Source organism: Diorhabda carinulata, chromosome 10 (genome assembly GCF_026250575.1).
Source record: "Diorhabda carinulata isolate Delta chromosome 10, icDioCari1.1, whole genome shotgun sequence".
Classification (NCBI taxonomy): domain Eukaryota; kingdom Metazoa; phylum Arthropoda; class Insecta; order Coleoptera; family Chrysomelidae; genus Diorhabda; species Diorhabda carinulata.
The window spans coordinates 2,730,240-2,756,498 of NC_079469.1; the positions used below are offsets into that span (position 1 = coordinate 2,730,240).

General features: G+C 30.7%; 1 protein-coding gene across 7 annotated transcripts in view; it reads right to left on the bottom strand.

The window, feature by feature from the left end:
* Positions 1-1,843: 1,843 nt before the first annotated feature.
* The window catches only part of LOC130899117 (polypyrimidine tract-binding protein 2), a 365,855-nt gene continuing 341,439 nt past the window's right edge, over positions 1,844-26,259 (bottom strand). For all 7 annotated transcript variants that reach the window (XM_057808892.1, XM_057808889.1, XM_057808891.1 and 4 more), the window contains 8 exons: positions 15,866-16,045; positions 15,734-15,785; positions 15,381-15,677; positions 15,102-15,316; positions 10,979-11,012; positions 8,128-8,220; positions 7,708-8,002; positions 1,844-6,373 (listed from right to left, as the gene is read on the bottom strand). In XM_057808892.1, coding sequence (XP_057664875.1) covers positions 6,241-6,373; positions 7,708-8,002; positions 8,128-8,220; positions 10,979-11,012; positions 15,102-15,316; positions 15,381-15,677; positions 15,734-15,785; positions 15,866-16,045 — 1,299 coding nt within the window. In that variant the 3' untranslated portion in view covers positions 1,844-6,240. The remainder of the gene's footprint in view (positions 6,374-7,707; positions 8,003-8,127; positions 8,221-10,978; positions 11,013-15,101; positions 15,317-15,380; positions 15,678-15,733; positions 15,786-15,865; positions 16,046-26,259) is intronic.

Here is a 26,259-nt window from a genome sequence, read left to right on the forward strand (position 1 = left end):
AAGATGCCCAATTGGATTTACATTTAGGGGGCACCCCTGAACATATTCCACAAAAAAATCTTTGCATTATGGATCTGCTTTTTTTGGTCCGGCGCGATTGGCCTACTGTTAAATCTTCATTTTTATGGCGGATTTAAGAAAAAAATTGGGAAAGAAAATTTCAATTTTATTGCTTTAAATCTTTTTGTAAATGCACTCATTTACGTTTAATTGTTGATTAATTACTTTTTTACAATTAATCGAGTGATGGTTTTATTTATTTTTGTTTAATTTATACAGAAAAAACAAACAAAAAAATTCATTTTGTCATTTTCTCACTTTATATACTTTTTACTTATTGAAATAATATAAATAGAAATATTTATATGAAAATTTTTGTGGGTAGCCAAAAATATAAGAACTTCATTTGATGTTCTACAAACGAATATATTCAAAAAGTGGGGTTATGATAACATTTAGTCATAAATTCATTTGAAATCTCCATTTGAAATATTTTTTTGTCATAAAAATAAAGATTTGAAAGGAAAATTCATCAAAATCTGAAGATTTTTTTATTTTGTAGAGCTAAAAAGAACGAGGGAACCATCAAAGTATAAAACTACCTATTAATTTCATATTTAAAAGAAATGAGATATGTGTCGAAACTGTTTTTTGTTATCCGTAAAACATTTTTGTACATTGTATAAATAGATTTTCGATATAATTGTAGATATATTTTAAAAAATAGTAATTCCTATCTTAGTACATATATTAATGATTGTCAAAGCTTAGAATTTTATCAGCCGTACTAAAATATATTGGAAAATAAAGCACCCCCCATAGAAATGAACTAACTCAACATTCATATTTGTAGGTTATGTTTATGACCTTACTGCTTGTTCTAGTTGATTATTTAAGTTGAAATGAGGGGCACACTTTGGTTAATTTGCATATTAAAAGCGCCAATTTTGACAGTTATAGTACCATAACTTTTCAATTGAAAATTCTCTGGTCAAAATTTCAGCTTTTTTTAAAATATCGATGAGATTTTTGTTTGTTAAAATCTCTACTTTCTCATTGTGTGAAAAAATATTACCATCGCCATGGTAATTTTGCTCAGAAAAGGCAAAAATTTTTTCCATGTTACACCGATAGGTCTAAAATTTTGATTAATATTTAATAATTGTACATTATGATAAAAAAAAAAAGATTTTTTTTGGCCTTTTCTGAGAAAAATTCGCATAGCGATGGTAATATTATTTTATCTCCATGAAGGTTTAGATTTCAACGCACGCATTCTCACCGACTTTTAAAAAAAAAGCTGATATTTTAAGGAGGAATTTTCGTTTGAAAAATAGGGTACTTTTTCGAAATTAAGTCAAAATAAGGAGAAAAAATAGATTACAGTGTATTTGAGATATAAAGGGGTAAGTTTTCGTCAAATGTTGTTGGTAAAAGATAAAAATTAAAAATCAAAAATTAACCTAACATAACTAAAAACTGGGTTTTTTTAATTTTTCATATAAATTTTGAGGTTATGTGAAAAAAGTGTATCAATAAAAGTTGTAGATCTTTTTATTAACAACAACTTTGCAACCTGATGGTTTTCCATAGGAGTTTTAGTTTAACCGGAAACCGAGATAAAAAGTTTTTTACCCTTAAAAACTCACCCCCTTCCCCTTTCGGATCACAGATCACTCGTAAATTATTTTTACTTTTATTTAAATGAGGAAACGGTTGGAGGAACAAGAAAACGGTTGAAACGGATTTGTTGATGTTTTATGTCGAAAATCTATACAAAATGAATCTGAGAAAAGTCCCTTATTAATAAAACAACGTTAAATAAACGAAAAAAACTCGCTAATGTCATAAAGAAACTTTTAATCAACATCAAAATCATAAAAATGAAAAGATACAAAAAATTATTATTATTATAAAAAAACTAAACGTTAAAAGTGAAACAAAACACGAAAAGAAGAGAAGCGGTTAAACAAAACAAAACAGTTGGATACAAAAGAAAATTGGAAAAACGGAAAAACTAAACACAGAGATATTAATAATCGTCATAATATTTTTTTTACCTTTTTGTGCGCGTACTTAAAACCAAAATTGACAAGTTAAAAAAATATACATTTTTCAACACATACACGTTTATGTAGATTTACAGGTAGGTAGATATTGACTTTAAATTTGGCAAAAATGCTGCGTGTCTTATATCAAAATATGCGCACTTCGCAACAACCACATCGAAAGTATAAAACAGAGTCCGACAGTATAATAACAAATAAAAATGAAAATTTTAATATTCCGGACTCTATTTATACATTTTTTCCATATCATCACCTGTAGGTGGTAATAAATTTTAGCGAAGTAAAAAGATCACGCGTTTACACATCATTATTCAGTATTTGCGAAAAGTATGATTTTCATGATTGTCAAAGTGTATGTATAATATATATTAAGTATTAGTAGATAGAATAAGAAATGTATATAGTATCTAATATAACGCGTGTAATCACAAACTTCAACTGTCAATTATCATCCATCAAACTCACCAACATCATCAGACAATCTAAGAAAACAGATGATCTACGTCAAAATGGCCGTCATAAGGTAAAAAATGGATTTTCCCATATGTTCAGTTACGTTATTCTCGTATTATTCTGGTTTCTCTTATTTTATGGTGTAAAGAATACCCCATAGATACTTTTTAAATCTGTTTTATTGAAACTAATCCAGCTGAAACGGTGTATTTTTAAAATTTGTTTTAATCGGTTTGCACTGTTGCATTGAACATAATTGACTACTGTTCAAGGTGGCAAAGTGATAACCCAGTGAAAGGTACAACGACAAACAAAAAGTTTTAGGTGAAGTTAACCCCTTTCCAACTTTAGTCTTTCTCACTTTCTATAAGTTCTACTATACGAAGTTTTTCCGGAAAATACGGTATAAAATTTTATTTTAAGGGTTGCCAATCTCTTCAACGCCCAGTTCAGCACTTCAAGATCAAGTTACTTGCAAAGCTAGGTATAAATAAACGTGAGAGTTTTGAGTGAAGGAACCAACCGTCAACAAGTGGTTAGAAAGGTTCCAGAAAAGCTGAGAAGTGGAAGTAAAAATAACCGGGAGACTTTTGAGTGTTTAAAACAAGTTTATGAAGACAATTCTCTAAAGGAACCAATAGCGAATAAGGAAGCTCTCGTCCAGGACGCCCGTCATCGAGTTCTGATTAAAATGTTAAACAAATTCCGGCTTGTGTTCTTAATGACCGTAGATTAACAGTCAGAAGGATAGCTGACGAGCTATCAATCCCCAAAATAATCGTTCTGAAAGAAAAACATGAAATGAAAAAATTGTGAGCGAAAATAGCAACGAAGCTCTTGACTCCAGAACAGAAGGGTTGAGTACTGTGAGGATTGGTTGGAATCAGAGGAACGAGGGGACTTTCTCAACCGAGTTATCACTGGAGACGAGTCCAGGTTTTACGAATTCGATGTGAAATGGAAACTAACAAAAGAACCGACAACAAATAAGTCCAATGTTGATTGTTCACCAGAAATTTGTCCCTCTCGGTCAGAGAATGAACGTAAACTTCACGTTGCAATTTTGAGACGTATCAGAGCTCGAGTGGCTCGAGTTCGACGGAATTTGGCACAAGAGGGCAGGTAGATCTTTAGTCACGAAAATGCGCCCGCTCAATCACTATGGCAGACTACCAAATTTAGCCCCTTGTGAGTTTTTTTTGTTCTCGAAATGCAAAATGGTGCTTCGGAGACAGAAGAAAAAAAACGACACGACGACTGAACTACATCAAGACTTTCAGCAATATTATCACTAGTGGAAACGGCGTTGGCAGAAGTGCGTTTTGTCTCAAGGAGAGTTATTTGAGTACAGCTTATCCACAATAAGTATGACAGTGCTTAGTCGAAGAAAAAAATCGACAAAGCTACGTTTTCGGATGGAAATTTCGCAATTTTTCAGGCAACAACTCTTCAAGAAGCCATTTCGTAATAAAACCGGAAAGTCTAATTAACCGACAAATAGAAATTGACGTCAAAAAGCCTCGTTTACCCCACGGCGACCATTTATAAATACACATCAGGTGATTTTGACAATTCGTTAGATTGCTCAATATGATGTAAAACTTCGAATCACCAATTATACCGGTTACTTTAATAAACGAATTTAATTCTTTTAAGGCCAATTACTTCAAGATCTCCTAGTAATTCGTCAAATGGAATACTTTTATTTATTGATCTTGATACGTTTAACCGATTGTTATAATTGGTGAACGATTATAATTAGTGAGGTGTAAAGTCGAATTTTCGCGACGTCGTTCGTAAAGTTTGTTAAATACACAAACGAACGCGCGCGATCGCAGTATATTGACTGAGACGCGCGCGTCGTCGGCAAAAATGTGCGCGAATAAAAATTCCTACCAAGCGGCAACACTTACAAATTAAAAAAGAGATTCACTATGAGAACAATGAGATATACACACACATTATTGCCGATGTTATTTTTTTGTTTTTATTTATCTATGAAACGTTTTCTTTTTGCGACAAGAGTATATTTTAGAGAAAGACGTCCATATCTCTAGGGTAGAACTAAACCCTGTGGTATTCCTATTTATATTAGACTAATCACTGTTTTCTAATAACTAATTCTAATAATTCCGCGACATTACTAACAATACTAGCCATATATTTATATATATATATAATACTATTCGGGAATAGTTCTTAATTTTTGAACCGATCCCTACCAAAATGAGGATCCCTCACATCATTATGTTTTTTTTTACTGTTAAACGCCTATTCAAATAAATCCAGTTAGAAAAACAACATTTTTTATCCCTATCAATACCTCATTTTATGACGTGAATAATAATCAATTGACAGTTCGCAATGTCAACTGTCAAATCATCATGTTTTGACGTGAATAATAATCATATGACAGTTCATAGTATCAACTGTCAAATAATCATGTTATGACGTGAATAATAATCAAATGACAGTTCGAAGTTTCAACTGTCAAGTAACCTGCTTGTAACATAAGTAATCATAAAATTATAGTTCGTATTGCCAACTGCTTTCAGTTTTTGACGTAAATCATGAACAAATGACAGTTTATAGCGTTTTAGACTGAATTTTCGTAGCTGTATTCATACACATAATACTAATAAAGTCTTAAGTTAGTAATTGTAGTAATGACATAAATTCTAGACATACGACTTTTTCAATTGTTTCGGCGGGAATTTTAAAAATGTTCATATAAAAATTGTTAAATTACTATTTTATTTGTCATTTGGATTATTTTAGCTAGAATTTTGAATTTTCGTATCAAAGTCATCAATTTTTGAACGTACATGAAGCCACGTGACAATTCGGGATTATTTTAGCGGAATTTTGAATTTTTTGTTTAAGTTTAGGATGTAGAATATGTTAAAACATTTAGTCGTACATTTTCAATATAATATTTGGTCATTTGTCTATAATTATAAAAACTATTATTGTTTTTTTTTTAATTGTCAAGTCTGTAATATTTAAATGAAATGTAATTACGTGACAATTCAGAAAGTTTCGGCGGAAATTCCAAAAACTATTCGATTTTTATTCATCAACACGTTAATTGCCGTTTTCAGACGACTTGGAATAGTCGTACATCCATGAGTTACTGTTAATCAACAAGTTATGATACTAATAGCAGTCGACGTGTTAAAACTTGTACCTAACCTAACATTTATGGAAAACCAAAATGGGATCAAGTTTTTGTATGTGTATGTGTGGGGGATCCTCGGTTTTCGTATTCTTCTATACAACATGGATAAACATTTCTATAAACTTACAAAAAATAACATCGCCGCGCTTTGTCCAACCATAATTCTAATTTTTTTGCTAACAGTATTAAAGCCTTTCAATACTGAACACTAAACGCAACATAATAATCATCGAGGAGGGAATAAGAACTAACTTAAAATCTAAACTTATTCAATATAAAATATATAGGGGGATGGGGGACGGGCCAAATTAACCTATTACACAAAATGGCCCCCGATAACAAAGCCGAAACCTGCCAAAAAAAATAATAACAGTCTATATAATAATAATATATCAATAAATAAGTGCTGTGTGATACAAATTATTTTTTTTAGCTACCATGTCATTTTAATAACCGTGGTTAAACGATTCTTCTTTTCTATTTATTTTTTTTGTTAAATGGAATGAATACTGTTTTGTTTTGGGATCTAACAAACGCCTCTTATATACTAGATTTTGAAAATGAGACTCTCAGATGATTCGAATCGGATAGCTGGTAGTTGTGCATCTTAATTAGCGCCACGACGGCTTCTTCCATACTGGGCAGTTGAATTAGAGCCATTTTCTTGTCTTTCCTATTAAAATAAATAAATAAATTTATAAAATTAATCATAAAAATCTATTCAAAGATAAATATTTGTAGTGCCTTTTTAACTTTCACAGATGTAACTCAATTTTATTTAAATAATTCTGTGCTGAATTTAAAAATTAGTTTTTTTGGTAAAGATAAGAATATTGATACTTTTAATAAGTTAATATGTTTCAATTTTTCAAAAAAATTAATTTTCTACCAAAAGAAACAATTTATCAACAAAAATTAATTATAAGGGAATCAAAAAGATTTTAGAAAGTGTATGAGGATGTCTGATGGTTCAATGCCAAACAGCAAAGTATATAGAATTCAAATAACAAAAATAAATAAATAAAAGTTTAGAAGGAGATTGGAACTCCTCGTTACAATGATTTTTGCTTTATAAATCTCCCTCCATCTTTTAGGTTCACTGTCAATAGGTATAGATACTTTTTTTTTGGTAACAAAATGGCACTAACTACGAGATGATATTATTTTCTTTGAGACATAAGCTGTCATTTTTAAATTAAAGTGCGTTTTTCCAATAGCCGTTAATTGTGATCATTAGCAACAGCTGTCAGTTCTCTGTCAATTCTTTAAAATATAAGCTGTTTGCCCCTTTTTGGTCATCTGCAACAGCTAATTGTTGTCAGTTGTCAATTAAAAGGTACGTTTTTAAAATTATAATGATTTTTCTTCAGAATATAAACTATTTCTCGCCATTTTACTCATCAACTACAGCTGTCAATAGTCAGTTATCAATTAAAGTGTGTTTTTTCAATTGTTATCAGTTTTCTTCAAGATATAAGCTGGTTCCTGCCTTTATTCTCACCAGCAACAGCTGTCGCTTGTCAATTGAAGTGCTTTCTAATTGTTGTTAATTGTGATTATTCTTCTTTAGACAATTAGCTGTTTCCCGCTCTTTCGCTCATCAGTAACAGCTGTCAGTTATCAATTAAAATACTTTCTAATTATATTTCTTGTTATCGAGAAGGTTTTTTTAATTATTTCTTTCAACAGTCATCTGAATTTTTATGAATCCTAAACTAACCTCAACCAATATCATTTTTATTGGTTTAAAATCTATTTTGAAAACTTTGCTATTGTTCTATGATTGAATTTCCACCACAAGGAAATTGGATGTGTGGATAATCTAGTTTTGATATTCGTTCATGTTTTAATGACATAAATCATACTTAAGAGATAGTTTAAGCGAGAATTTTAAAAAATACTTCTATTAATGTAAATTTGTCACTATTAATTTGTCTATTAAAAAATATAACAAATCCTCAAAACAAAATATATAAAAGAAATATTAGAAAATAATTTTAAACATACGGGAAAAATTTGAACGCCTTGATGGTGAATCCGTTTTTGGTGAAAGCTTCCTTGATATCTTCTTCGTTAACGGTAGCTGGAATGTTGCTCAAATGTAACGTCGACGATGGGGGGTAGATATTTTGATAATTCTTGGAACCCGGTTTCTTGAACCTGTGTAACGGACTCTGACTATAGTCTTTGGTTAAACCGGCATCGGGTTGACCTTCTTTGGGCATTTGTACGCTCTGGTGTTTGCTCAACATCACTCTAATATTTTTTCCGAATACCTTCAATTTGTCCATATGAGTTATGGCTATATAAAAATAAATTTATTACATATCAAAAGTTATAAATTCAACATTCATTTAAATATGTTTGTAGATACTAGAAATTAAATTAATTTTTTATTGATTAAAATAAATTTATCAAATTCTTTACCCAAATGTGCCTGGTGGGGTTCAGCAAGTTGCACCAATGCCGAATCTTTTTTGTTGTACAAGATTTTTACTCTTTGTACATCACCATATACCCCTAAAATTAAAATATTACCAATAATTAATTTTTATTAAACACAATAAAAATTGTATGTATGTATATATATAATGATTGGAAAAAATAGAAAAAAAATATTAGAGCTTATAGAAAGAGTATTAAAACAACTAGCGCAATACAAAAATAAAATAGTGAAAAATTGAATAACGCATAACATGCAGGACGATAAGAAAATATATTTTAAATAATATATAATCTAAATTAATAGAATGAAAATTAATAAAATTCTGAAATTATATAAATTTAATATCTAAGCAGTAAGCTTTGACCAACGAAATAAAATTATTTAACGATCTAAATAAATAATTTAAAACATTCAAATAGTAATAAAAAAAGTAAACGTTTTAAGGGGGGTCACTATAATTTCCTTTTTAAATCATAATTAATATCAAATTTTCAATATAATAAATCAAATATATTAATATAAAATAATACATATTTCTCTTAATACAGTGTTAAATCATTTTTATTTTACGAGGTATCGTCAAAAAATTAAAAATAATCCCTTCGATTAACAATACATCTATCACAATTTATTCACAATTTCTTGGTGTCATGGTCATCATAAAACGTACAATTTTTAGTACATCTTTTATTTTATAGAAAAGTTAGTAGTCGCTAAATCTGGTTAATAAAAGGGATGTAAATAAGTAGAAGACTTTTATGTACTGTATACTTTTTGTTTGTTATTTTGTTTTATTAAACGAAAATGAAAGTTGTTGACTGAAATTATTTTATTTCCACTTTAAATTTGTAAAAATATGATGACTCAGTAATTGCCTAATAATTTTTCGAAACAAAAATACAGGATCATTGGATGTTAATTGTGGTATTTATAAATTTTTGAAATTGAAAATGAGTAAAACAAAATATTGGGGACCACATAGTGGGGACAAGCAAAGACATTACTACGAAAGTGTACCAAGAAGATATTTGAAGAATTTATTAGCTATAGGAAGAATTTTAGCAAAGGTTTTAGAAGAACATTATAGCCTTTGGCAATTGAAATTTGAGGATCATGTTAATGGAAATGAATAAAAAAAGATAGGCGACAACACAATGGAGGACAAATATAGACTTCAATGGGAAAGTTTGTCCAGAAAATATCTGAAGAATTCATTAGCTATAGTTAGAATTTGAAACTTAAACTTGTAGAAAAGGATGTGGGTTAAAAAAGGAAACATTTATCCACTTGGAAGCATACTAAGACTACTCCTAATCTAAACTGAAACTAGTAGAAGTCATAAAATTTTTAAAATAATTTCGGGAACTTAATGCAGAAGGTACCACAATAGATATTTCAGTTTTTAATGAATTATCACCCTATCAAACCAAACATGCAATTTTTGACATTTTATAGGCTTTAAAAAGATTACCAAAAAACTTTTTATTAAATTAACAAAATATTATGAAAGATCTAAATTTTATAGATTCATTGAATTAATTCTCATCAATTCAAACTGTTAATTAAATTCGAATTACTCAAACTAAAAAAAAATTTTTTGACAAAAACAAATTTAAAAAAACCAATTCTTATCAATTCATACTTGGAAAAAAATGTATTTTCAACAATTCAACTCAAGAAAAGTCAACTGTCGACTAAATTGTTATTATTATTGGAAAAAATGAACATATAAATGAAAATTATTATTGATGTAAATGTGAAACCTCTGTCAAAAATATAAACACAGAAAGGACAATTATTGTTAATCGAAACTTGGAAAACCCAATTTTTGTCAAAAATACATTTCAAAAAATCAATTTTTACAAATTTAAATTTGGAAAAGTCAATCCAAGCTTGGAAACTCGAATTTTTCAACATAAAAAGGCTAAATGAAATCAATTTTCACCGATTCATATTTGGAAAAGCCAATTTTGTTCAAATGTTTGTTAAAAATTAGCATAGAAAGGCCACTTCTTATCAATATAAACCTTAAAAAACCCAGTTTTTGTCAAAAATACATTTCAAAAAATCTATTTTCACAAATTCAAATTTGGATAAGTCTATTTTTGAAAAAATAAAAAATTGGGAAATCAAATTTCCCACAAAAATGAACACAGGAAGGCCAATTCTTATCAAAACAATACAACTTTTGGCAAAAATAAACTTCCAACTTCAATTTTCACCAATTTAGAAATTGGAAAAGCCAATTTTTGAACAAGCTAAAATTGAAAATAAAATTTTCGACGAAAAGAAGCATGAAAAGACCAGTCCAAGCTTGGGAAACCCAAATTTCATAATAAAAAAACTAAATAAATTCAATTTTCACCGATTCAAATTTGGAAAAGCCAATTTTTGACATAATTATATTTTCAGTCAAGTTATAATGATGTTTATACGTGTCTAATAGAGCCAAATTTTTGAAAGGATTTTTCGATATATATATAGCACAATCTTTCCGTTTATTTTTTTTTTCAAATAATTAAAATTAGTGACTCCCCATTGGTAATCCAATTCGCTTGGTAGTCTGATAATGAGCAAATTTGAAAAATCAAAACAGCTACAAGCAAATCGGACTCAACTCTGTTATTTTAATGTTACATTTTTTTTAGTAGGACTCGAATAAAATTAGTTAAAAGAACAGAGTTGTAAAGTAATCAAGACTAGGTAGATACATATTTTTATTTCTTCTTATATATTTGAAATTTTATAAATTATATTATGATTAATTAAAAAAAAATGTTCATCATGTATTTACCTAGTTAGTTTGGGAAATATAATTCAGTGAAAACATACCAAATAGTGTAAAGAGAGCGTCAGGCGTGACCATCTACAATAGAGAAAGATGACAGTAGGATGTAACGTGGCACAGAGAGGTAGCGTTTATGCCACCGGAGGGGCAGCAAATGTAAAAAAAAAGAAAAAAACAGCATTAGATTATTTTTTTTTGTTAATTTAAAAAACCTTCATGTGGGCTAATAAGAGAAATTTTATCTGCTGAAAAGCAGTTTATAGGGCTCGATTAAATAAATTTAAACAAACTACTTATTGTTTATTACAAATAGGCAAATTAATAAATGAAAAGTATTATTTTGAAATATTTTTTCTAAAGATATTGCAACTAAAAAACATGAAATGGATCGAAATCATTTTGCGCTTCATAGGAAGAATTAGTTTAGAAACAAGATATGAGTTGAGGGGGTAGAAGAAAAGCATAGTCAAATATTTAAATTTTGGAGGCAATGATTGATGTCAAAGAAATAAAAGAAGAGACGTGACATTTCAAGTCAAAAAAATAAGTAAAAGACGCGAGGATTGTTGTCAAAAAAAGAATTTAGGAGGCGAGAATTTTTAAGAAAAAATGAATAAGAGTGGACGATTTAAATTGTCAAAAAATGAGTTTGGAAAACAAGGATTATTGTAAAAATGAATTTAGGATGCGAAAATTGTGAAAAGACTTTCTAAAGGTAGAGGGTCAAAAAAAAAAGGAATTTGAATAACAAAAATGAAACTATGAGAAGACGATGGTTGTAAAAAAATAATTGAAGTCAAAATTTAAGTTTAGGAAGCAGAAAATAAATTTAGGGGGACGAAATTGTTGAAAAAACGTGTGAAAATGGGGGGGGGGGTGTTGAAAAAACATAATTGAGAAGGTTTGGCTTTTAATTGTCTAATTGGAAGGCGAAATTGTCAAAAAATTTAGGAATTTAGGAAGGAGACGACTGTGATTGTCAAAAAAAAAATTAATAGTCAAGGATTGTTGTCATAATTGAGGAGGGAAGTTTAGGAAGAGAAAATGTTGTCAAAAAATGAATCGAGGGCGAAGGGCGAGCATTTTAATTCAATTTAAAACATTATTTTCTCACTTTTTAGAATAAAATTATATTAAGAGCCTTATAAACCTTATAACGATATATTTTATCAAGTATTATCTGTAGAAAAGAAAAAAAAAAGATTATAGATATTAATAGAGCATGAAAAGGTTTTTTAATGATTAGATGATAAAAATACTATATACAGTTTTACACCCAAAGCTATTAATTTTTAATCGTATATTTTTCTTAAATAAAATCATCGAGGGAATAATAAAATTCTTTTATACGTCTACACGAACCTAAATTCGATTTGTTTTTTAAAAACTGAGCTTCACAAAAATTTACTTTACCACAACGATACAAAACGACAATGAAAAAAAAAACTATTTCCATTAAACCTTCACCCAAAACTATTAAAAAAATTAAAAAAAAAAAGATAATATATTTTCAGTATTAGAGTCCGGTAATGTGTACAGTGCTTTTTACGTGTCAAATTTTGACATATTGAAAAATAACCAAATAAATTCTTCTTGTTAGTTTTTGTAACGTTTCTATCAAATTTAAAATGATTTTGAAGGTTGTTATTATGATATCTGTGATCGACAAGGACCTTCACATCATAATAGAAAAAAAAAAAAATTGCAAAAAAATTGTTGATCAACAAATTTTAGTGTATTTCCGAGTTTTATTAGAGTTTTATCGACGACAATAAGGAACGGTATAGAGATGGAAACTAAAACTCTTTAAATTCTAAAAATTCGTAAAATTAAAAAAATTATTGCTTAATCAATTTTCGGTTCTTTCGCGCGTTAATTTATTGTTTTATTGGCGGTAAGAAATAGTAGAGATGGGAACTGAAACTCTTCAAATTTTAAAGATAAAATAACTTCGACCGAATAAAAAAAAAATTGTAGGAAAAAATAAGATTTTTCGATTATTTCACGAGTTATTTTTTTTATTTTATCGACGACAGCGAGGACCGGTATAGAGATGGGAACTAAAACTCTTTAAATTCTAAAAATTTGTTAAATTAAAAAAAAATATTGCTTAATCAATTTTCGGTTCTTTCGCGCGTTAATTTATTGTTTTATTGGCGGTAAGAAATAGTAGAGATGGGAACTGAAACTCTTCAAATTTTAAAGATAAAATAACTTCGACCGAATAAAATTTTCTAACAAAAAAAAATTGTAGGAAAAAATAAAATTTTTCGATTATTTCACGAGTTATTTTTTTTATTTTATCGACGACAGTGAGGACCGGTATAGAGATGGGAACTAAAACTCTTTAAATTCTAAAAATTTGTTAAATTAAAAAAAAATATTGCTTAATCAATTTTCGGTTATTTCGCGTGTTATTTTATTGTTTTATTGGCGGTAAGAAATAGTAGAGATGGGAACTGAAACTCTTCAAATTTTAAAGATAAAATAACTTCGACCGAATAAAATTTTCTAACAAAAAAAAATTGTAGGAAAAAATAAAATTTTTCGATTATTTCACGAGTTATTTTTTTTATTTTATCGACGACAGCGAGGACCGGTATAGAGATGGGAACTAAAACTCTTTAAATTCTAAAAATTCGTAAAATTAAAAAAATTATTGCTTAATCAATTTTCGGTTCTTTCGCGCGTTAATTTATTGTTTTATTGGCGGTAAGAAATAGTAGAGATGGGAACTGAAACTCTTCAAATTTTAAAGATAAAATAACTTCGACCGAATAAAATTTTCTAACAAAAAAAAATTGTAGAAAAAAATAAAATTTTTCGATTATTTCACGAGTTATTTTTTTTATTTTATCGACGACAGCGAGGACCGGTATAGAGATGGGAACTAAAACTCTTTAAATTCTAAAAATTCGTAAAATTAAAAAAATTATTGCTTAATCAATTTTCGGTTCTTTCGCGCGTTAATTTATTGTTTTATTGGCGGTAAGAAATAGTAGAGATGGGAACTGAAACTCTTCAAATTTTAAAGATAAAATAACTTCGACCGAATAAAATTTTCTAACAAAAAAAAAATTGTAGGAAAAAATAAAATTTTTCGATTATTTCACGAGTTATTTTTTTTATTTTATCGACGACAGCGAGGACCGGTATAGAGATGGGAACTAAAACTCTTTAAATTCTAAAAATTCGTAAAATTAAAAAAATTATTGCTTAATCAATTTTCGGTTCTTTCGCGCGTTAATTTATTGTTTTATTGGCGGTAAGAAATAGTAGAGATGGGAACTGAAACTCTTCAAATTTTAAAGATAAAATAACTTCGACCGAATAAAATTTTCTAACAAAAAAAAATTGTAGAAAAAAATAAAATTTTTCGATTATTTCACGAGTTATTTTTTTTATTTTATCGACGACAGCGAGGACCGGTATAGAGATGGGAACTAAAACTCTTTAAATTCTAAAAATTCGTAAAATTAAAAAAATTATTGCTTAATCAATTTTCGGTTCTTTCGCGCGTTAATTTATTGTTTTATTGGCGGTAAGAAATAGTAGAGATGGGAACTGAAACTCTTCAAATTTTAAAGATAAAATAACTTCGACCGAATAAAATTTTCTAACAAAAAAAAAATTGTAGGAAAAAATAAAATTTTTCGATTATTTCACGAGTTATTTTTTTTATTTTATCGACGACAGCGAGGACCGGTATAGAGATGGGAACTAAAACTCTTTAAATTCTAAAAATTCGTAAAATTAAAAAAATTATTGCTTAATCAATTTTCGGTTCTTTCGCGCGTTAATTTATTGTTTTATTGGCGGTAAGAAATAGTAGAGATGGGAACTGAAACTCTTCAAATTTTAAAGATAAAATAACTTCGACCGAATAAAATTTTCTAACAAAAAAAATTGTAGAAAAAAATAAAATTTTTCGATTATTTCACGAGTTATTTTTTTTTATTTTATCGACGACAGCGAGGACCGGTATAGAGATGGGAACTTCAAAATAATTTGAAAAAAATCGACAAAATAAATTTTCGATCCAAAAAAAAACTATTAAAGAAAAAAATTTATAAGATTAGTTGTTAAAATTCAAAAGCACTGCACACGACTTATTTCTATAGACAAAAAAAAAATATATATTTTTATCAATATAAAAATGATACTGACCTCCTCGTTGAGATTACTGACGAGCAAAACGGTAGCCATAGCAAGACCCGGAGTTGTTAAGCCTCTCAATCCGGGAGCTGTTTGCCCCAAGGCGAAATTGCCGAGACCGGGTAATCCGCCAGCAACAGCTCCGGGATACGGCGCTGCCAAAGGAGAAGCCAAACCGTGCATGAATGGACTGTTCAATACTCCGGGTGTACCAGAAAGAATCGAATCTAGAAACATACGAGACGCGTTACGAATTTATGGTAAAAAAATGGGAAATCGAGTCACTCGCACCTGCTAATCTTTCTCTAGCCAACCGAGGCTGTGTAGCCAATAACAAAATATCGGCGCCCAAACCGCCGGCTAAACCTCCGGTTAGAGCCAGTTGATCGCCGCCGTCGCCGGTCGGTAGATTCGGATTGGTGTAGTCTCTAGACTTGTCGTTGTTGTATTTTACGTTCAAGGACGACATTTTCGAATAATCGATACGTAAAGTACAACAACTGTTGTAGATGTTTTGACCGTCTAAAGCTTGTTTGGCGGATTGGGCAGATTGAGTATCCGGATATTGGATGAGAGCTTGGAACGAATCTGTAAAGTAATAAAAATATTCACGCCTCTCTTTCCTTTATAAAGGAAATACTTACTGTTCTTGGTGAACGTTACGATTTTCAAAACTTTTCCAAACCGTTGGAATATCTGAAATAAATCGTAAATATTGAATAGTCGTTTTTGTACACTAAGAGAGCGCTAAAAGAGAAATTAAAAAAAATTATTACCAAATGTAAAATATCTAAGCTGATGGGGTATATCATATGCTCGATGATAACTCTCAAAACGGTATTGGGCCCACCCTGTATGTCCTGTCCGTTAGTTACCGGTGTAGAGTTTGTTGCAGGAGTTCCAGAGTTGCTTGTAATTGCCTGTGCTGCTTGTAATGCAGCTTGCGCAGAAGCATTCTATAACAAACAAAAAAAAAACACTAAAACCAAGTATTTTATAGGTATATCTAAAAATTCCTAGTGCCCAACAAACAAAGAAAGGTCATAAAGAATTGAAATGTTTGTACAACGTCTTTTTAATTTCATCGTCGCTGTTAAATCTTGTACCGCTAAACTCGATATTTTGCTTTGCGAACAAAAAATAATCGAACAGGGTCGAGTCTGGACGATACGGTGGGTGATTAATCTCTGTGAAACGTTTATAGTATCCTTGGAAAGCAGTGTGGGGTGAACCAAGCGCACATTTCGGCTGATTTTGCCGAGCTTTAAGTCAACTGCATTCAAACTTGTTTTTGATTACTTGAAGTCAATCCAATGGAATCCCTAAAAGTCCCAAAATATTGCAGCCTTCATTTTTTTTGGTACTTTTCGTGACGTTTGATTTTACCGGCAAATTCTATATTTTTCGATGTCATTTCATGGAATCTCTTTTGGATGTCGGATCGCAGCAAAGCTCAATTTTTACGCTCCGGACATTTATATTGTTTTCAGTAACATGACCTTCTGCACGTGGGTAATTTTCTAATGATTCTCGTCCTAAGCGAAACAATTTCTACAAATTTTTAATTGTTGAAAATGACACTCGTCATCGTAAATTTATGTTTTTGATTCTTGTTGGTGCTAAACCTTTTTCAGTCTTTAGCACACAACCCAATTTGAGACATTTTTCATAACAACTTGAGTGATCGTTCGAGCTTCACTATAATAAAAGTTGAAACTTTCCGTGAAGCTTGTTGAGGCTTGCCACTGGCACGTGCATAAAGATTTTGCGATAGATATTCTATTTACTATATGAAGCCAAGAAATGAGGGTCCACAATACTAGGTTAAAAAATGCCATTGAATATAAATAAAATTTAATACTTTCCAGGAATTTAATCAAAATTTTTTCCCCTAAATGAATTTTAAATTTAACGTTAAATTAAAAATTAATGGAATTGCTCAAGGGTCGTTTCTAATTGAACCAGTATATATTTTTAATGATGTTTTCTTAAGCCAGATTGACACAAATCCAATCCTTTAATTTTTTAATTTCGATTCCGGAATTTATTATTCTTTTTAATCCAAAACGCGAGGATAAAAAGAATCAACTTAATTTTATCCAATTTTTCTAAAAAACTTTCTGTATTTAACTCCAAATTTTTGGAATATCATTATTGGTATAAACATCTAAAATAGCGATTTTTTGTAATTTCCGAAATTTACTACGAGCAACGTGTCAATCTCAAATCTCTGGTAAAATTGAAAAAAACTCCGATCGAGTGCTATAAAATGTCGCAAGTGGCCTATGGGGACAATTCTCTATCTCGTGCGCGTTTTTGAGTGGTGTAAGCGCTTTAGTTTGAGCCGAGAGAGCACGGAAGATGTCCAGGTCGCCCTGTGACTGTTTCAACTCCGGAAACAGTGACTAAAATCAAATTGTGCGTTCAGAATGAGCATCCGGATGATTACCGAGGCTGTAAACTCCGATAAAGAAATTGATAGAAAAATTGTACACGAGGAGTTACACATGACAAAAATCTGTGCAAAGTTGGTGCTAAAAAATCTGACTCCTGATCAAAATCTCTTGCGTCAACTGGTCTACGCAGATTTTCTTGAAAAGTTAGAAAATGATGTGCTTTGAAAGGGACCCGATTTGAGCCGATGGAGAGGTAAAGCAAAAAAGACTTTCAGCACTGCTTCGATCAATGGAAAAAACGCATGGAAAGGTGTGTGGCGAGGGCAGGGGAGTTTATTGAACCCTTTTTCGTAACCAGTCTCTTTATTTAATAGCCAGACCTCGTATATTACCTCGGTATAATAGATTTCGAAGTTTTTAGATGAATTATAACCTTTACCACCATAAGATTTCATTCCATTTAATATTAGATCTTATTTTTATGTTTTTTTTCAAGTAATCATCAGGTTTATTATCGAAATTACATTTTCATTCATTTATATAGAATCTAGAGTCAATAGAATATTTCAATTTACGCACTTGTTTTGATGCTTATCAATTTCTATTCTAATAAGAGTGGATTAGGAATTTATTCGAGTTTAATGTAATTTATCGGGTCGTTCGTAACCAGTCTCTTTATTTAATAGCCAGACCTCGTACATCACTTATGAATTGAAAAATGAAAAATTGGGGCATTTTTATCCCTTTTTCATATCTAATGAAATGGAAACACCCATACGTTAAAGCCCTTGGATTATCTATATTTAATAGTGATAGTTTTCTATTATAATTTTGAAAATTCCCTGTACTGTTTAATTACATATATTTAGCTCTTTTTGATACGCCGAGCACCAGCTCTCATACTATTCTTTTGTTGTACTGTTTAGTGATCTTCCAATATTTAGTTTTTTCTCTGTTTTCCCCATCTCTTTGTTCGTATAGCTTCTCTCCAATATCCTGATTTATCATTCTATATCCAAAGCTCACTTCTTCAGTAGTGTTCATTATTTTTTTGTTTCCATCTTGCTTTTTGTACTCATCATGTCAAATATATGCCGAATTTGTTCCTTTATTAAATCCCTCTCACTTTGGAAAGTCCCGTTTTTCTGATGTTTATGATCTACATCATTTTTCTCTAGAATCTTCAATACGTTCTTCGATTTATTGGATTTAGGAAGCTTGACGTATTGTAAATAGTGTCCAACTTCCATCCGTTCTTCCTACGTTGGAGTCTTTCCAAGTCCCATGATTCTAGTGAAAATTTTAATCTTAACAAAGTTACGTTTCTGAAATGTAAACCTTTTAACGAAGTTTCCACCAAAAAAAAAAAATTCGTAAATATGACAGAAGATCCCTGTGCTTCTTTTTAACAGTGTAAATATACGAAATTGTATTTTTTTTCTCATCTAAAATGAGTCTCGAAACCAAAGGCTCCAATTAACGAAACTCACTTTCAATTAAAATTGTATATGTATTTTCTTAACGACAGTTTCAATTTTCTAATTCGCAGCTGCTCGAAAAATTTTACGTAGCTATCTCCTAAAACGGTTTAAATTAAAAATGAAAAGAAAAACTCTTTTCCGTTCTTCAATTTACACTTTTAATGACTCAATTTACGAGCTTAATTTTGAATATATTGTGAGAGTCGGTTCCCAAAAGCAGACGTAGCGAAAATAGATATTCATTTCTGTATATTAAAATTGTGTCAAAAATATGAAAAACATACAGTTTAACTTGGTACTTGTTAAAAAAAAAAGTGGAATACACCGTTTGCAACAATTTTAAAAAATAAAGAAGAAACGAATGAAATTCAACGACGTAAACTAGACAAAGAATTCCTTATAGCATTTATACAACAATGTCTTCGGCGTCTGACGAATCTTCTTATCCCACCGAGAGAATTGTTTTACATTTTAGATATTTCGAAGCTTTAGGGCAGATATAAGTTGAGGTTATGATTGGGAATGGGTTCTCGTTAACTGACAATGTTACAATTTTACGACTTTTTGAATTTATACACAAAGAAACGTAATCAACAACAAATACTTTTACTTTCATTCAAATAGCACTCGTATGAGGACACGTTGTGAGTACGTTCACCATTCGAACTGTCAAACTCCATGTCAGATTTGACATATTTACATCAGTGTTGCCATATTTCAAAATTACAGCAATTTTTACTAAAATGACCACTGTGTCTATGTTAAATATGTGGTATTTTTGAATAGATATCTTATAATATTTTAGGAATTGTAATCTCCCTTGTACAAAAAATGTGAAGTGGTAGTACATATTTTTGAATTTTCTATTACGACATCAAAAGACAAAACAGTTATAATTTATTATTTCCGGCACCTCAAAATTATAAATGGCTCGACTATTAACCTGAAAAAAGGACATTTTTCATTTCATTTCTCCTTCAAGATTGTTCCGCGTTCCCTGATAAATGTGCAGACATATTTCATTTTGATATTAAAAAAGGGTTGCTGTTACCGATATTCCTTGTAGTAGTAAGGAAAATAAAACCCTTTATAAGGTGTTATGAACTGAAAATGGAGGTGGGAAACTGCGGGAAATCTCATTAGACTTGCTAAGATTTTGATGGAAGATACATTGAAAAAGCAACGACGCGCTTTGGAGCTCGTTAAAATGAATCAAGAGTTTACAAAAATTTAGTCTGCAGCATGTTCAACGATTAACATTTGGGAAAAAACTGTTTTTCAATATTGTGACATGGTCATGTAACATTTTTTCATTGTTTTTTATTTCAAATAGCTATAAACAAAACATGTCTAAAGAGAAAATTGTCATTTCTATTAATATTTTTTTTTAATTTTAATGGTGAATGCGCAAAGTGCATTCGTCATTTTTGGAAATATTTTGCATCGGCTATACTTCATTTTTAAATAAGCATATGTTCTTCACTAAGATTTGGACAAGTTTGAAGCCGCGTATTTCCAATATTGTGACCCCAATTAACATCCCGATTTTTTTCAACATAAAATCAACCTTTTAAAACATTCCTTTAAAATATTAACTAAATATTCCCATTATTTTGGCCTGGACGAGTTTTTATATAAGCATAAATTCTCCATTAAGATTTGGACAAGTTCGAAACCTCGTATTTCCAATATTGTGACCCCAATTAACGTCACGATTTTTCTCAACATTTAATCAACCTTTAAAAAGAATTCTATGAAATTTTAGCTCAATATTCCCATTATTTTGGCGTGGAGGAGTTTTTATATAAGCATAAGTTCTCCATTAAGATTTGGACAAGTTCGAAACCTCGTACTTTCAATATTGTGACCCTAATAACGTCTTAATTTTTCTCAACATTTAATCAACCTTTAAAAAGAATTCTATGAAATTTTAGCTCAATATTCCCATTATTTTGGCCTGGGTGAGTTTTTAAATAAGTATATGTTCTCCATTAAGATTTGGACAAGTTCGAAGCGTCGTATTTCCAATATTGTAACCCTAATAACGTCTTAATTTTTCTCAACATATAATCAACCTTTAAAAAGAATTCTATGAAATTTTAGCTCAATATTCCCATTTTTTTGGCCTGGGTGAGTTTTTAAATAAGTATATGTTCTCCATTAAGATTTGGACAAGTTCGAAGCCTCGTATTTCCAATATTGTGACCCCAATTAACATCCCGATTTTTTTCAACATAAAATCAACCTTTAAAAACATTCCTTTAAAATATTAACTAAATATTCCCATTATTTTGGCCTGGACGAGTTTTTATATAAGCATAAGTTCTCTATTAAGATTTGGACAAGTTCGAAGCTTCGTATTTCCAATATTATGACCCCAATTAACGTCCCGATTTTTCTCAACATAAAATCAACCTTTTAAAACATTCCTTTAAAGTATTAACTAAATATTCCCATTATTTTGGCCTGGACGAGTTTTTATATAAGCATAAGTTCTCCATTAAGATTTGGACAAGTTCGAAACCTCGTACTTTCAATATTGTGACCCTAATAACGTCTTAATTTTTCTCAACATATAATCAACCTTTAAAAAGAATTTTATGAAATTTTAGCTCAATATTCCCATTATTTTGGCCTGGGTGAGTTTTTAAATAAGTATATGTTCTCCATTAAGATTTGGACAAGTTCGAAGCGTCGTATTTCCAATATTGTAACCCTAATAACGTCTTAATTTTTCTCAACATATAATCAACCTTTAAAAAGAATTCTATGAAATTTTAGCTCAATATTCCCATTTTTTTGGCCTGGGTGAGTTTTTAAATAAGTATATGTTCTCCATTAAGATTTGGACAAGTTCGAAGCCTCGTATTTCCAATATTGTGACCCCAATTAACATCCCGATTTTTTTCAACATAAAATCAACCTTTAAAAACATTCCTTTAAAATATTAACTAAATATTCCCATTATTTTGGCCTGGACGAGTTTTTATATAAGCATAAGTTCTCTATTAAGATTTGGACAAGTTCGAAACCTCGTATGTCCAATATTGTGACCCCAACTAACTTCCTAATTTTTTTTCAATATATAATCAACATTCAAAAAAACTTCTCCAAAATTTTAGCTCAATATTTCCTTTATTTTGAATTCAGTGATGTTTTAAACAACCAAATGTTAATTTTAGAAAAAGTTTCTTAGATCGAATACTGTGAGCCCAAGTAACCTCCTGATTTATACCAACGTATACATCAATAATTTCTTACGGAATTATAAAATATCGATAAAAATTCCAATGGCAAAACTAATATACCGGAGCCAGTTTAATAGAAACGCTTATAATACCCGCTTTAGAAATGTTATTTTTTTTTATCCAAAAAAACTAATTTGCTTGTTTACTTAGCGAGAACCGAAATTTCTCGCTCCTACCAACAATCAACATTAGATATTCCTAATTGATGTTGATTTTCATATTCGGAAACAAAAAATTTTACGCGGCGCGGTACTAAAAACAAACAAAACACACACAGTTTGTCGTAATTAGTGAAATGATGGGGTACGGCATGAATAGGGAATAAAATATCCCATTTCATTAACGCCCGCTTTATACAACTGGCAGGCCGTTTAAATTCGAACCCTTCGTCCTTTATTCTACCTCTGTTCGGCACTCTCCGATAGCTAATCCATTTAGACAAAAAAAAAAAAACAAAACAAAATCATATAAATTAAATTGAACTAAAAAGACTATGAATTACAACAACACAACGGTCAACAAAAAAAAATATCAAAAAATTGAAAAATTCTATCTAAATTGAAACTAACGTACCGCGTAATTAATATAGTTTTGGTGTTGTTTCATTATCGCCCGCAAACATTGTTGAAAACAAGCATTCTGCATCATTATTCCTTCGCCGGCCATTGTTATGGAAAACACGAAGGGGAATCACGCTTTGATGGTATTTGTGCCACTACACAATGCCCTTCTAATCTATTACGTATGTTACACATCCTTTATTTGATTTATTAACTGGTTACGTGGTCTTTATTAGATCTACAACGGATTTACTGGAAGTTATCGGTAACGAATCTTCCAAGTTTTTCACGAAAATTCCGCCAAAGTTCGCTTATATGGGTGATTCCGTTCTAACTTGTGATATTCAATGTCCTGTATTGTTTTTTTGTACTAGTCATTAATTAATAATCAATTAATAAAAATTTTGTGTTAATTGAATAATTCTTAAGATATTTAAACATTATTTTTATACAATATAACTTGCCACTTAAAGAAAACTTATACTACATCACATGAATGTCAGTACCGTGTCATGTCCATTCCTAGAATTTACCGATAAATTATTAATTTTTTTTGTCGTAACAAATGATTTAAACTAATTACCTTATAAATTCTAATGTTTATGATCAAACTGAGGAAAATTGATGCACTTGTTGTTTAATATCTTAAGTTACCATGTCAGTACCGTGGATAAATGAGTCAGTACCGTGGAACTCAAAATCCGACATTTGTGTCTTGCTCGTGATACTTTGAAGTTGTAGTAAATTCCTCTTAGAGTTTTATTTTTACAGTAAAATAGATGAATAATATGCATAAAAAAGTTAGAAAAGTTAAATTTTAAAATCTTGAAATTTTGAATACAAAAAATCACAGTTAGAACGGAATCACCCATATATCTATTTAATTTGATAAATATGATATTAGTATAAGTCATAAAGGACATAACGCGTTATCCACAATGAAAAATACCAAAAAAAAAACAAAAGAAATAATATTATATATCAAGTGACTTGTACTAATTGTTACACTGACTACATAGGGCAGACATCTCACTATTTACAAAACAGACTAAAAGGTCATCAATACGATAAAAAAAAATAAAATTGCATTAACGAACCACGAAATATCAAAATATCGAAAAAATTCAATTACAAAGATTCAAAAATTCTTGGAGCGGAATCTAATACTGGAATAAGAGAATTTTAAAAATGGTTTACTGTCATAAAAACGAAAAAGTTTTAAATGATAAAAAGACCTAAATAATTTAAGTAAAATTTATAGCTCTATTTTGTAAATTTCAATAAAACTACAAATAATTTAATTGATTAAGTACTGTTACATATTTAAGATATAAGGACTAAGGAAAAATTAATTTTTTCTTATTAGAACATGTTCATGATGTAAGTGATCTATTGATTAATATAGATAAGCAAATTGTCAGTGTCAATATCATATTTTGACTTATAGAAAAGTAGAAACGTCAATTTTGTATCAATATTTCAAAAATTATTAAAAAAAACTAATTTTAAAATAGAAGAGACCTAAAGTCAAGAACATTTAGGTACATAAACATATCAAATGAGAAATTAAATATGATAATTATTTAAGCTATAAGGCGCTTCATTCCGCAGCAATAGTCTCTTTCTGTATCAAATTTATTCACCAATGCAATTATTTGTTCTTAAATTTTATATGGTCGAATAAACACCCAGGAAAACTTGGTTACAATAAGGAAGACAAAAAAATGATACAGCAGATGAATGAAGTAGCAAGGAGTCGAAAAGAGTGGAAAAAAATTGATAAAAAGAGGAAAAAAACTAAAATCCCTCTGACGCTCTGTAAGGTATTATAAAAAGTTTGAGTAAAGAAGAAGAGGTGAGACTAGGAGTTGAATTTTCTTTTGGCGAAAAGGAAAATTGAATTCTGATTCAAGTTTGAAGACGCCATGTTGTTTAGTATTTGTTTGGTAGCCATCAATAGTGTTGATAGAATACGAAGACCAGCATCCTAGTGGCCGACCAAATGAGGTTACGACTACAGAAATGTTGAAGAAAATCCACTGGATGATCGTCGATTGGAAATGAGAAAGCTGTGCGCAAGATGGATGTCGCCTTCGCTCACGATGGAACAAAAACAAACATCGTGAAGATGATTCCATCGAGTGCAATGTTTCATAACCGTGGATGAAACGTGGGTCCAAAACTTCACACCCGAAACAAAAGAATAATCAAAACAATGGACTGAAAAGGGAGGACCTGGTTCCAAAGAAGGCGAAGATCCTTCCATCTGCAGGCAAGGTCATGGCGTTGGTTCTTTGAGAAACGCGTAGGATAATTTTTCATTATTCTGCGAACTTATTGCGATGTTTAAGCGAAAAAATCAAGCAAAAACAGCCGCATTTGGCTAAGAAGATGCACCAGCTTATCTTACTAACATCCGTTATTTCAATGACGAAAATTAATGAATTAATGTTTGAATCTCTCTCTGGGGGAATCAAAACCTTGTCGTTGGTGAGAGGGCTCAGTAACCTTATATCCAGGGAGCGACGCCGGCGGTAGCGTAGCTACCGGTAAGGTCACCCATGCCGGTAAGGTCTCGAAGTGATGAAGGTAAAGCTAAGAAGATTCCCACGCAGCGTCTGACCCAGAGTGGGCGGCTGCAAACAACGTCTATTCCCCAGGTTAAGAGCGGCTGAAGCAAAATTAGGAAGGCAACGGGAAACCACCTAGTGTATTTTTCCCAAGAGAACCACATGGAAACATTCGAATCAAAATTTTTGTTTTAAATAGTCCCCCGATCGGATCTCCGGGGGGGACTGACTTGAATGTTTCAGAAGAAAGACTAAACTTACGTAAACTTTAAAAATTGGAACTTGGAACACCCAAAGCCTTTTCGAAGCTGGGAAATTGGCAAATCTCGTACAGGAAATGAGCAGGCTCAAGATAGATATTCTAGGAGTTCCAGAAACTTGGTGGCCCGATTCCTTACTCCGATCGTACTGATTTAATAAAACTTAGAGCTAAACCTGTCGACCTAAACAAAATTCAGCTATATGCACCAACAGCCGACTCAAATGACCAAGACATAGAAGAGTTTTACAGTGATGTGAAGGGTCTTCTAAAATGAACTAAAAATCATGAAGTTAATATAGTCATGGGCGACCTAAATGCCAAGCTAGGAAAGGGCAAATACGAAAACATCGTTGGGCCCTTTGGTCTGGGAATAAGAAATGAAAGAGGGGATCGTCTCCTGCAGTTCTGTCAAGAAGAACATATGACAGTAACCAACATATGGTTCCAATATCACCCTCGCCGCCTATATACCTGGAAATCACCAAGAGACCAACCAGGGAACGTTACCCGTAACCAGATAGATTACAACCTTATAAACTCCAGATTTGCTTCTTCAGTAAAAACGGCATGTACATATCCTGGAGCTGATATACTCACAGACCGTGTACTACTATCGGCCGTCATAAAAATATCCCTTTCAAAGGCTAAAAAGG